Source organism: Urocitellus parryii, chromosome 7 (assembly GCF_045843805.1).
Source record: "Urocitellus parryii isolate mUroPar1 chromosome 7, mUroPar1.hap1, whole genome shotgun sequence".
NCBI lineage: Eukaryota > Metazoa > Chordata > Mammalia > Rodentia > Sciuridae > Urocitellus > Urocitellus parryii.
Window position 1 is genome coordinate 182,619,429 of NC_135537.1, and position 12,405 is coordinate 182,631,833.

At 47.0% G+C, this 12,405-nt stretch overlaps 1 protein-coding gene across 7 annotated transcripts in view; it reads right to left on the bottom strand.

Moving 5' to 3' along the window:
• Positions 1-12,405, bottom strand: part of Slc38a10 (solute carrier family 38 member 10) — a 48,119-nt gene that overhangs the window by 21,259 nt on the left and 14,455 nt on the right. For 6 of the 7 annotated variants that reach the window (XM_026410747.2, XM_026410746.2, XM_026410745.2 and 3 more), the window contains exons 7-10: positions 11,797-11,899; positions 10,707-10,889; positions 8,161-8,272; positions 7,212-7,318 (exon numbers count right to left, since the gene is read on the bottom strand). In XM_026410747.2, the coding sequence (XP_026266532.2) occupies positions 7,212-7,318; positions 8,161-8,272; positions 10,707-10,889; positions 11,797-11,899 (505 nt within the window). The remainder of the gene's footprint in view (positions 1-7,211; positions 7,319-8,160; positions 8,273-10,706; positions 10,890-11,796; positions 11,900-12,405) is intronic. The other variant, XM_026410748.2, reaches the window with a different exon arrangement.

Genomic DNA, 12,405 nt, shown 5'->3' on the forward strand with positions numbered 1-12,405 from the left:
GGGAAACATTGGGCTAATGAATGCCGTTCTCAAACCACCATAGAAGGTACTCCCTTATCAAAAAACGGAGAAGGATCAGGTATTTACCCAAGATATCGTGGAGAAAGGCATCAGGCTTCATTGCCAAAAAACGGACAGGGGGGCCCAATGCTCCGGGGCCCACAACCACAAATATACGGGGCAGTGGAGGAACCCAGCAACCCCATAAGGGTGGTGCCCAGGACACATTGTCCATTAAATCCCTCATCAGACAAACCCGAGGGAGCGCAGGGTTGGACATCTGTGCCTCTGCCAGAGCAGTATTAACTCCAGAGATGGGAGTTCAAATCATTCCTACAGGAATAAAAGGACCTCTTCCCCAAGGAACAGTAGGCTTATTATTGGGACGTAGTTCATCTACATCAAAAGGACTTATGATAAGTCCTGGGGTAATTGATCCCGATTATGTAGGTGAAATAAAAATTATAGCTAGTTCTCCAGGAGGTATATCAGTAATTTCACCTGGAGATAGAATAGCACAGTTGTTAATAATACCCAGCCTACATAATAAGTTCTCTAGTCTTAATGTAGAAAGAGGTTCCAGGGGATTAGGCTCCACAGGTGTAGATTGGGCTATGTTGTCTTTAAATTTAGATTCTCGCCCAATGCTAAAACTAAATATTCAGGGTCGTGAGTTTAATGGCCTGCTGGACACAGGTGCTGACCTTAGCATCATATCTCTTCAAGAATGGCCAAAACATTGGCCATTACAACAAGCCACTCAAACGCTTCGAGGCCTAGGAGTGGCGACTAATCCCCATAGAAGTGCTATGGTATTAGATTGGAAGGATCCTGAAGGATGTGAAGGAACTATACAGCCATATGTTTTGGATCACCTTCCTATTAATTTATGGGGACGAGATGTCCTAGATCAACTAGGTTTGATGTTAACAAATAACATCAATCCTAATGCGCCCACTACTAGGGCTAGACAAGGTATCAGGAAAGAAAAAAGATTAGGAAAACAAGAGCAAGGTATAGCAGCACCAATTCAAATAGATCAAGGAACAGACAGACATGGGTTGGATTTTCAGAAAGGGCCACTGAGACAATTAAAATTACTTGGAAATCAGAAAGACCAGTGTGGGTTCCTCAGTGGCCCCTGACTAAAGAAAAGATACAAGTAGCCCATGATCTGGTCAAACAACAATTAGCGGAAGGACATTTACAACCTTCTGTATCTCCCCATAATACTCCCATTTTTGTCATCAAAAAGAAATCGGGTAAATGGAGATTATTACAAGATTTAAGAGCAATTAATAATGAGATGGTTATTATGGGACCTGCTCAATCAGGGATTCCTCAATTGTCTGCTTTACCAAAAACGTGGCATGTTTTAGCTATAGACATTAAAGATTGCTTTTTTTCGATTCCAATTCATCCCGAGGATAGTCCACGTTTTGCATTTACTATCCCTGCATTAAATCATGAAGGTCCTGATGAGAGATATGAATGGAAAGTACTCCCTCAAGGAATGGCTAACAGTCCGACTATGTGTCAAATATATGTTAATAAAGCAATCCAGCCACTTAGAAATCAAAATCCTGAACTAAAAATATTTCACTATATGGATGATGTATTATTAGCACATAAAGATAAAAACACATTGCTGGAATGTTATGCCACACTTACAAACTTGTTAAAAAATTATAATCTAGAGATAGGAATAGATAAGGTACAATTAAATTTTCCAATTAATTATTTAGGAGTTCTATTATCCTCAACCATGGTCCGTCCACCTAAAATTCAAATACGAGTAGATCAACTCAAATCACTTAATGACTTTCAAAAGTTGTTGGGAGATATAAATTGGATAAGGCCTTATCTAGGCATACCAACAGGAGAGTTGGGACCTTTATTTGATATTCTAAAAGGTCCATCAGATCCAAATTCACCCCGAATGCTAACTCCTAAAGCTAGAAAGGCATTAAAAATTATTGAAACATATATGGAAAATATGCATTTAGATAGAATTGATATAAGTTTGCCTTTATTATTTATCGTACTACCAACAAAAAATATTCCTACAGGAGTATTTTGGCAGGAAGGTCCATTATTGTGGATACATTTATCTTACTCTCCTAACACTATTCTTACTAGGTATCCTGAGGCTGTAGGACAATTAATACTCAAAGGAATAAAAGCAGCAAAGGGAGTGTTTGGAATTTCTCCCAATAAAATTATTACTCCATATACTATGGAGCAAATTGATGAGTTAGCTAATGAGTTAAATACATGGGCAATAATCATGTGTAAATCAAATGTTTCATTTGATAATCATTTACCATCTAATCCTTTGTTGTCTTTTTGGTCTAAGCATCCTGTAGTTTTTCCTAAAATGACAAGAAAAACACCTATCGTGAATGCTCCAAATATATTCACTGATGGGTCTAATAATGGTACAGCTGCAGTAGTTACCCCTGATCAAACTTTTACATTTTTAGTTCCCAAACAATCAGCTCAAAAGGTAGAGCTTAATGCAGTTTTACAAGCTTTCCTGATGTTCAAAGATTCTGTATTTAATTTATTTTCTGATAGTCAGTATATAGTTAACGCTATTATATCCCTTGAAGATGCTGGTAGGATTTCCCCTTCCTCTACTGTTTTCTCTTTGTTTTCTGCTATACAAAGTCTAATCTGGGATAGAAAAGATCCATTCTTTATAGGACATATCAGGGCACATACAGGATTGCCTGGAGCCCTTAGTTTGGGCAATGATTTAGCAGATAAAACTACACATGATATACATATTTTTTCTACTGTAGAAGAAGCTACAAATTTTCATAAAAGGTTTCATGTTAATGCTAATACTTTACAAAAGCGTTTTAAAATAACTAAGGAACAAGCCAGGCATATAATAAAACAATGTCAAAATTGTGTGACCTTTTTACCACAAGTTAATCTTGGAGTCAATCCTAGAGGACTGATACCTAACCATATTTGGCAGATGGACGTCACACACTTGCCAGAATTTGGAAAATTAAAATATTTACATGTTACAGTTGATACTTCTTCCGGATTTTTGATGGGCTCCCTTCATGCCGGAGAAAAAACTAAAGATGTTATAGCTCATTGCTTACAAAATTTTGCCACTGTGGGTGTTCCTAAACAGTTAAAAACTGATAATGGTCCTGGTTACACTTCTAACTCTTTTAAACAATTTTGCTCATCCTTTGGTATTACTCATATAACAGGAATCCCATACAACCCACAGGGACAAGGCATAGTTGAAAGAGCTCATCAAACTATTAAAACGTACTTATTAAAGCAAAAAGAGGGAATTGGAAAGGGGTATATATCCCCCAAAGATAAACTTAAAATAACCCTTTTTACTCTAAACTTTCTAAATTTGGATTCATCAGGACTTAGTGCTGCGGAAAGACATATGTATCCGAAAAATGTACATAAGCCTAAGGTACTTTGGAAAGATATTCTAACAGGACAATGGAAAAGTCCCGACCCAGTTATTGTCTGGAGTCGGGGTTCCGTTTGTGTGTTCCCACAGGGAGAACAGCAGCCGATTTGGATTCCAGAGAGGTTAACCAAAACAATTTCTACAGAAAAAGAAGATGATTTGACTGAAATCCATAACAGCTGATATCCAGAGCTCCAGCTTGGCTATTCTTACATCTGCGACAGTGATTAACCACGGTGCTTTTTTTCAATATCTATTTTATTATTGCATTTTTCCCACATCATAAAGTTCTATTTTATTTTTTGAGCTCATACAAACCTAGGTTAATGTTTTTCTGATCAGTTTTGTTTTTTGACTGTGTTTTATTTTTTGACTGTGGAGTTTTTAAACATTGCAATGGAGATTTCACTTAGGTATAGCTACAAGGCCTTTACTTATTATTGTCTTATGTGTTGTATGTTATGTGTGTACTGTTTTGTGTTGCATGTCAGTATGTGTGTATGTCCATATTTTTATTTGAGGAGCGCTCATGAAAAAATGGATCCGAATTTTTTTTTTTTTATTCACGTGATTTAAGTGGTTTAATCTAAATTAGGTAAACAGCTGTTAATGATTGTTTTCAAAGGTGGTTAACAGATCTGTTTGCTTGCTATTGTTTTTAAAAGTGATTAACAGATCTGTTTGTTTACTTTCACTTTTCCTTTTCATTATATTTAATAATTCTGTTCAGGATAATGTCTCTTTAACATCATTGCCAGAATTCCCATCTCCATCCCAGTGCCTGTGAAGACTAAGAAAACCAAACTACAGCTTCTATGATCACAGTAAACTGTATAAACTGATGCATCAATGAATATAACTCAACAAGTAATGCTCAATCAAGGACTTGATTTACTTTGGGAGGAAATGGACATATTGATAGACTCTTCCACTTTGAACTGCCTGCAGAACTTGCCTGGACTATATATCAGTTGCATGCATTGTGAACTATCGTCTGGTGCAGCGAATTGTGGTACTGCTGGCATATTTTTGCTGATGGTGTCACCAGTGATGCAATTTCCTTGCCAGCGCACCCCATGTTAATTGTGGTAACACTGGCATCTTTGCTGATGGTGTCACCAGTGACGCAATTTTTCCAAAGGAGCCGTCAATTGGCTTGGTGTCTTGGCATTTCTGTGTCTTCCTCCCTTCTACTAGTGATGGTCTAAAATCTGGGGGCCAACAGAGGTGAGGCAAGAACCTCACCCCCCCACTGGTGCTTAGGCCTATCCACAAGCATGGCTGAATGCTGGACCGGTAGTCAGTGACGGGTTGATCTGGTTGCAGTGGATTCAACCTAAGACAGGAAGTTGACGCCCAAAGGTCAGCTCTCCCATGACGGGTAAGAACCACATGTTGAATTGGACAACCTACCAGGCACGGTCCTAAGCCACATTGCTTGTTGTTTAATTAATCAGAAGGGGGGAGATGCTGAGGGCCATTACCAAGTAGGTATTGACGCATCGTAATCCTTGCCAGTGTACCCCATGTTAAATGGACTTGCCTTGGAAATTTGCTGCGACCTTGCTTGTGTGTTTGAGAAAGATGACCCTGCTCAAGGTGATCGAGGGTGGATCCAGGTTTGAGGAAGTATCCTGCAGGTTTGAGGAAGTATCCCGGTCCTTGGGCTTAGGGTGTTCCCGGTTTAAGGCGTTTCCCGGTTTAAGAATATGGGTTTTAGGGAAGTTGAGGTTGAAGATTATTGCTGCTGGGATTAGGGTGTTCCTGTTGCTTGTTCCCGTTGAGTTCTCGTGAGATTCAAATGGGATTTTGGAAAAAGCCTCGTGGAGTAGGTGAAGTGGGCGGCAGAACGAGACTGCCCCTGAACGTGTGTGGAGGCTGGTGTGAGATCCGGAATAAAGAATTGCTGTTTGAACCTACAGAGCTGTGTGGTGGCTCGTGATTCTGTGCCAAGCCGAGTCATTGGCACTTGGCTTCGGCAGGTACACAATTTCTTTATTTAATTATTTATTTTTATGTGGTGCTGAGGATCGAACCCAGGGCCCCACACATGCTAGGCAAGGGCTCTACTGCTAAGCCACAACCCCAGCCCCAAATATGTTTTTTTTTAAAAAAAGGGATTTACATCTAGAACCTGTTTTTTAAATTTATTATCATTGTTATTGTTATTATTATTATTATTATTATTATTATTTAATGTGGTGCTGAGGATCAAACCCAAGGCCTCGCACCTGCTAGGTGAACACTCTACTGCTGAGCCACAATCCCAGGCCAGAATGTGTTTAAACTCCTACAAATCAATAAGAAAAAGACAACTCAGTAGGAGAAAAAAACAAGACTTGAAAGGAAGTCACAAAAGGCAACACCCACGTGGCTCACAGCCCAAGGAAAGGTACATGAGGTCATCAGTCAGGCAGGGGCCTCCACACCCACACCCACCCTTCAGAAGGGCAGCTCTCAAAAAGGGAGAGGAGATGGGAAGTGTAGGGGACTCTCTGTGCTACTGGAGGAGCCACTGTGGAAAACAAGTCCACTTGGCAGAGCCAAGGCCACACTCAGGACGCCCTCCCAAGTGTACAACAAGCCACACACCCATGGGCACTGGAAGAAACGCTTGGCACAGCAGGTTAGCAGCTTCCTGTCCTGCCAAGTGAGTGGACAGCGGTGATGGCACAGAAAGGAAAGCACACAGCCGCGGGCAGCAAGCTCCTCGGCAGGCCCACGGGTGAGCTCAGACGGAAGGCTGAGCACAGGGCCCACGCCCAGGGACACACACCATGAGGCTATCAATTTGAAAACAGAAAAAATTATTCCAAAACATCAACAGAAGACAGCAGCAACCTCTGGACTGTGAGGGTGGATGGCCAAGAGGTGCCCAAGGGAAGTTTTGGGTGCCAGAATGTTCTCTACCTGACCTGGAAGGTGGTTCTGTGGCTGGGCACCCTTTGCAAAGGTGGGTCAAGCTGTATACCTACCAATACACATGGGTAAGAAAGAGCTCAGCGACCCCATCAAGAGGGAAAAAGCATGAGTCCACAGGAAAAGCCAGTAGCTTCCAAACCATAAAAAATGTTCACGTTCACTCCAGGGAAGCCAAGAAAGAGGAAGGTGGAAAGGTGGGAGCGAGAGGTCATCAAGCACTCGGGCAAAAGGCCCCGAGATTCCGTGTCCAGACGCTTCCTACAGACACATTCCTGCACAGGCTGAAATGCCCACAACAGCTGACCTGCAGCACAAGGCTGGAGACAGGCTCCTGGGAGCCTGGGCCATGGACCGTCCCTGGAAGGCAGTCTGGGGAGCAGCTCCTCCTGGCAACAGCTCTGAGGTTCACACCACAGCTGTGCAAGCAGCCTGGAAGGGGCTTTAGCAAAGTGGGGGCTGGGTGCAGAGTCCTGTGGTGGACTTGCCTAGCATGTGTGCGGGTTTGATTCCAGCACCACAGGAGAAAAAAGCATGAGCACGCACACACAAGCACCCCCATGTGCATGCTGCCTTGAGAACATGGAAACACATAGTGGGGAGAAGCGGTGAAGCCCCAGCACTCAGGCAGGAAGGTAAACTCTGGGAAGCACGGGACGCACATGGACACTGAGGACAGAGACTGCTCAGCCTGACTGTACCACTGTCCAACTGCCTCCTTGACCAAGTTCCCCTTGTGCTAGGAAACAAAACCAGTCAACAGACCCCATCTGAACACTGAGAGGGGCTCTGCACCGCCGCCTCCTCTCCCAACCAGCCTGGCTGGCAACACACTCACCTGGGAGGAGAGGGCGTTCTTGTGGGCCTTCTTGTAGATCAGAGCTGGACAGATGAAGCAGATGAGGCTCCCCATCGTGGCCCCCGTGAGACCCAAGACAGTCTCCACTGGAACAGATGCAACAGCAGGGGTGAGCCAGAAGGAGCTTGGTGGGAGAGACTGCAGCCCAGCCAGCGCACAGGTGGGCAGCATTAAGGTGAGGGCTAAGTGTCAGTGAGGAGCCAGGCAGCCACTGTGCCCCGAGGGCTCCACAAACCAGGCTCAATTCACCAGGCTGCTCTGGCTGCCAGTCTTTAAAGGGCCAGTCATCTGGAATTTCCTACCAAAATCAGTTGTTGACTCCACATGGCCTAGGTCATACTGCCTGCAATTTCACAGGTGACTCAGTGACTAGTCCTAGCACACAACAAAAGCCAGGGGCAGAAGTGTGCTGGCCAGGTAGAGTCCCAGCAAAAAGCTGGACAGGTGGCTTCTGGGGCGGGCACCTGCAAGTTCCTATCTGGTGACAAGCTCCACCCACCATGTCTGTGAGGGAGTGGGTGCATCTGGACACTGAAAGTGCTGCTCTGGGCCTCCGACCTTCCCCTGGGTACTGTGTTGACAAGTTGGGAGTCAACAGTGACAGTAAGGAAGCAGCAGCTTTACAGCCATGCACTTTACAAACTGGGCCCATGTCCCAGCTCTGAGTCTCTGCCCAGGTGCCGAACTGCTTGGTGTCAACACACATTTGCTGCTCCATCCGGCTGCCAACGCTATCCCCTGCTTCTCTGTGGGCCAAGGGAAAAAATAGCCTGGGAGTTTCTGGGCTGGTAGGAGACCAGAGGACGGCATGGGAGCTGGGAGCCTGGGCTGAATGCCAAGACACAGGGCAGGGACACCTGGAACTTGTGTGGAACGTCAAAAATGGAGTAGAAGTGGAGAGAAAGGAGGGGCCGCCCACCTTACCTACCATTGGGGATCATGATGCCACCAACCATGGTTCCAAACACGACGGAGAGGGTGAGTGCCTTAAACCGGAGAGGCGGCATGTAGCCTCCAGCAGCAAAGGTCCCATCTTTTTGCTATACGGAGGAAATAAAAAGTTTGAAAGGGTGGATCTCCTCACCACTCTCCTGAGGAGCAATGCTGTACTGGGCTCTGACAAACGCACCAGGCTCCACGCTGGGCGAAGGGAGCTCCTGGCAGGTAAGCCCTGCAGCATGGCTGGAGAGCTCTCCACCCAGGTGCTGACCACCCATCCTAAAATTTGGCCTAGAGACCATAGTGTCAAGTCCTACTGTTTTCCTTTTCACTTTCGGAGCAAAGCCACAGAGAGATTATCAAAAGAAACACCAAGTGCAGACAACACTTGGTCCGCAGGGAAGCAGCCGGCATCTCCCAAATGCAGGCTGCAGAGCTCAGGCAGAGGCCCCCATGCACCTGGCTGAGTTACCTTCATCTCTGAATGGTCCGGAATGAGCAAATAACAATTTCAAAGCCCGGGAAGAAGAAGAAAAAAGGGGGGGGGGGGCGTTGTATAAAGTGGCAGAGCCCCCTGCACCCGGCCTCATGCATGCCACGCACAGAACACTGAACACTTTCCAGGTGGAGTGGCACAGGCAGAGGCAGCTGGCCTTAGAATCCCGTCCAGGAGCTCCAGACTACCTGGTTCAGATCCTGGCTCTGCCACTCACCTGCCTCAGGTTCCCCCTGCCAAGAGAAACATCTCATCAAGCTGCGGTGAGGACCCAATGAGTTAACACACAGGAAGGGCTGACCATGCTGATCTCTGGGCTAGAAACAACTGCAGAACCTTTCAGAACTAGAATTTCAAAGCACCAATTTTCAGAATAGACTGACACAGGATGAACTGAAAGAGGGCTGGAGCCACAATTTCTACTCTGGTGCGACAATTTGTCCAAGGTTTTAAGGTCTATAGCCCAGGAGTCCCAGTACTACAGATTTACCAAGAATACGCTAAGAAATACTCCAAGAAAAGGGGAAGTAGGGGAACCGTGTGCACATTCATAAGCCAGTTACCCAAGGGGGTCAAGGGGAAAAGGCTGGGAACCATCCATAACAGGGTGCAGGTGCTGAGGTTTCCAAGGACTCTCAGAGAAAAGCTGCCTACACACCCACAGAAGACACAGGGACAAGGAGCTGGAGGGATGGTGCTGTGCTTCTGTCATCAGACCCACGAGGTGGGGCAGCAGCTACGCAGTGCTACGTACGGGAAGGCTGCAGGTGAACTTTCTTCCTTGATACTGCCTTTCATGCCACTATTGATTTTTTTTAACTTTACAGAAAAACTGATAAAATGTATGCAAATGCACAAATGCTATTGCAATACAGAACACATGTTTCCATCAAACAGAGAGATGGACTTCAGCAACCCACAGGTGGAAGCAGGGTGGGGTGAGCCAGGGAGGACTCCACAGCCAGATGAGCAGGCCTCACCTTTGCCCTGCAAGAGCCTGAGTCCTAACCTCTACCTTGTTTGGCTACAGGTGCCTGAATGCTAGCAGAGGCAGACCAGAGTGCCAGCACATGAAGGGCACTTGGTCTCTGGACTAGGCCTCTGCCATTGCTGATGCCAGAGTCCACAAGGAGACAAGAGCTGCAGCTCTGCCACAACCATGTCCCTGGCCTTCACGGGTAGGGAGCCCTGTGCCAGCTGCCCTTCCCAGTCTGCCTGCTGGACTCTCCCCTGGATTCTCTGGGACCACTAAACAACCCCTTGCCATAGTAGTTTAAGTGACCTTGTGTCCCTGGCCACCAGGAGTCCCAGCTGACAAGACAGGTGGGGCCCAAAGACCTAGGGCAGAATATGCTGCCACAGAGAAGCTTCCACTCGGTGCAGACCATTTAGCTAAGCACCTCTGGACAGGTAGGTGGGAAGCCAAGATGGTGCAAGGCTCCTGTAGACACTCTGGAGAGGGGCCCAAGCCCAAATAACCTGGGCCCAAGCATCATAAGAATGTCTTTGATACGCAATAGCAGTGGGGAACCAAGAAAGCCTTTCTGTTTTCAAACCTGTATGAGAATTTTTCTTGTAAAGGCCTAGGCAGCTATCTTGAATACACACACAGCACTGCAGAAACCTTTTAATTGTTAAGATTTCCCAAGTCACACAAAAGTGAAAAAGCAGTGTCACAAGCCCAGCCCTGCCTCCAGTCTTTGTCAACACTTGCGGTCATCTGGTTCCTCCATCCCTCCCCAGGACTGCTCAGAAACAAAAGCTGCTTCTATTCCTGCTAATTCTGATGACAGTATCCATGCTGGGAAATCAGAGGCCTAAGCTTCTGGCACACCTGGCTTGACCCCAAAGGCCCGTCTTTGGTCCTCTTTCTTCCAAAGTTGGCTTAAAAATTGCCTCCTAGGGGCTGGAATGGTTAAGCACATGCTCAGCACTGTTTCCACTGAAGCCTGCTTACTTTTAACTAGGAAAAGCCCCCCTCCCACCACCTACGAAAGCAGGATGAGCACAAGCAGTGGAGGACACCCCAAGAACCATACCTGCTGCTCAAAAAGCAGCGTGTTCAAGGCCTGCCTGCACGGCAGGATCATCATGGGGAAGCCCACAGCCACCGACATCACGAAGCCCACGCGGATCATCTCTGTCACCAGGTTGGAGGGGAAGTGCATCAATACGTTGCCGGCAGTGGCCTCAGTGAAGCTGACGTACCCAAAAAACCCCACCTGTGAGAGGAAACAGCAACATGGCAGAGCGTGGGGAGAAGGGCTGCTCCCAGAATGCCCTCACGCCCCTTCCCAAAGAAGCTGGTGCAAGAGAGGGCCTGCCAGGGACAAAAAGGCCACTCGGCTCCGCCTCTGTAAACGTCCCCCTCTGACACAATCAGAGGGCATCTTAAAATGCTAAATGAGGAGTCCAACACAGCTTCCCAAGAGGGTCCCAGGGAGGAGAAAACGGAGCTGCCTGGGTGGAAGGCAGGCACCAGAGTGCTCCCAAGCCCTTCCGAGGACCCACTCGTAATCTGGGTCCAAAACACAACCAGGGAACCATGGTCCTCTACAGAAGTAGACGCAGGAGTGGACGATGCTTGCCAGGGACCATCCCTAGTTACCTAGAGCAACACTAGAAGCACAAAAGCAAAAGAAAGAGGCTACAACCTTCTCCTACTTATAATCTGATTGAAAGACAGAAATTGGAGCAATAAGACTGCAAGAAAAATTTACCAAAATGCTAACAGTGACTGCATTTACAGATTGGGACTTGAGGTATTCTCTCCTACTATTTGATACCTCCTCATTTCTCTTTAGTGGACACACCCCACCTCTGGAGTAAGTTAACAAAGTTCTGGGAGAGGGTAAGCAGAGTCCCTCTACTAGAGCAGTCTGGGCAGCTCTGCTGCTGAGGTGCTGGGTTCCTCAGACTGGGAGATGTCAACGCAGCCTGGGGTGAAGGGCCTAGCACGACCAGCCCAGTAATGACCGGGGTTGAGAAGAGGACCTGTTTTGGGTTGCTACATGAGCAGTGCACCCCCAGACACTGGAATGGGACAGTGACACCTCTGCATAATGAAGGGTCTCGAGGGCTAGAGACCTGATGCGACCCAGGAGAGGAGAGGCACAAACAGGGTCCTACCATGACATAGAAGGTGGTGACCACGTTGAGAGAGGAGGCAAATATGGAACTCATGGTCTTCACTGACGGTTCGTCCAGGCTGTCATAGGTGGGCAGGACCTGGCTGTGTGGAGACAAGAGGTTCTTAAAGCAGGCTCTGCACAGCCTCGCCTGCCCTGGCGGCCAGCTCCCAGGACTTCTTCTGCAGCCTGGCCACTAGTACCTCTTCACATGGCACTCATCACACACGGACTCACCACCCTAAAGCCAGCGGGTCTCACAACACAGCAGTGGCAGCACCGTGATGGCCCCCAGACCAGCCCCCAGAACATGTTCCACATGGATAGCTCACAAGTACTACAGAGCCAAAGCCATCTGTGTCGTGGGGACACAAGATGCCCACTGCGGAGAGCATGGCACTGAGGATGAAGGCAGCTGCTCAGACACACCTCAGGGAAGGGAGAATCCAATGGAACAAGCCTGGCAGTTGTAGCCCCCCCAGCACTCTGGCCAGGTGGGAGTGGAATGGGCAGAGAGGGGACAATACAGACACACTGCCCAGCTGGCAGCCTCTTATCTGTGTGATGAGAACACTGGCTCCTGTCTCATACCTGGTGCCAGGAGTGTGGT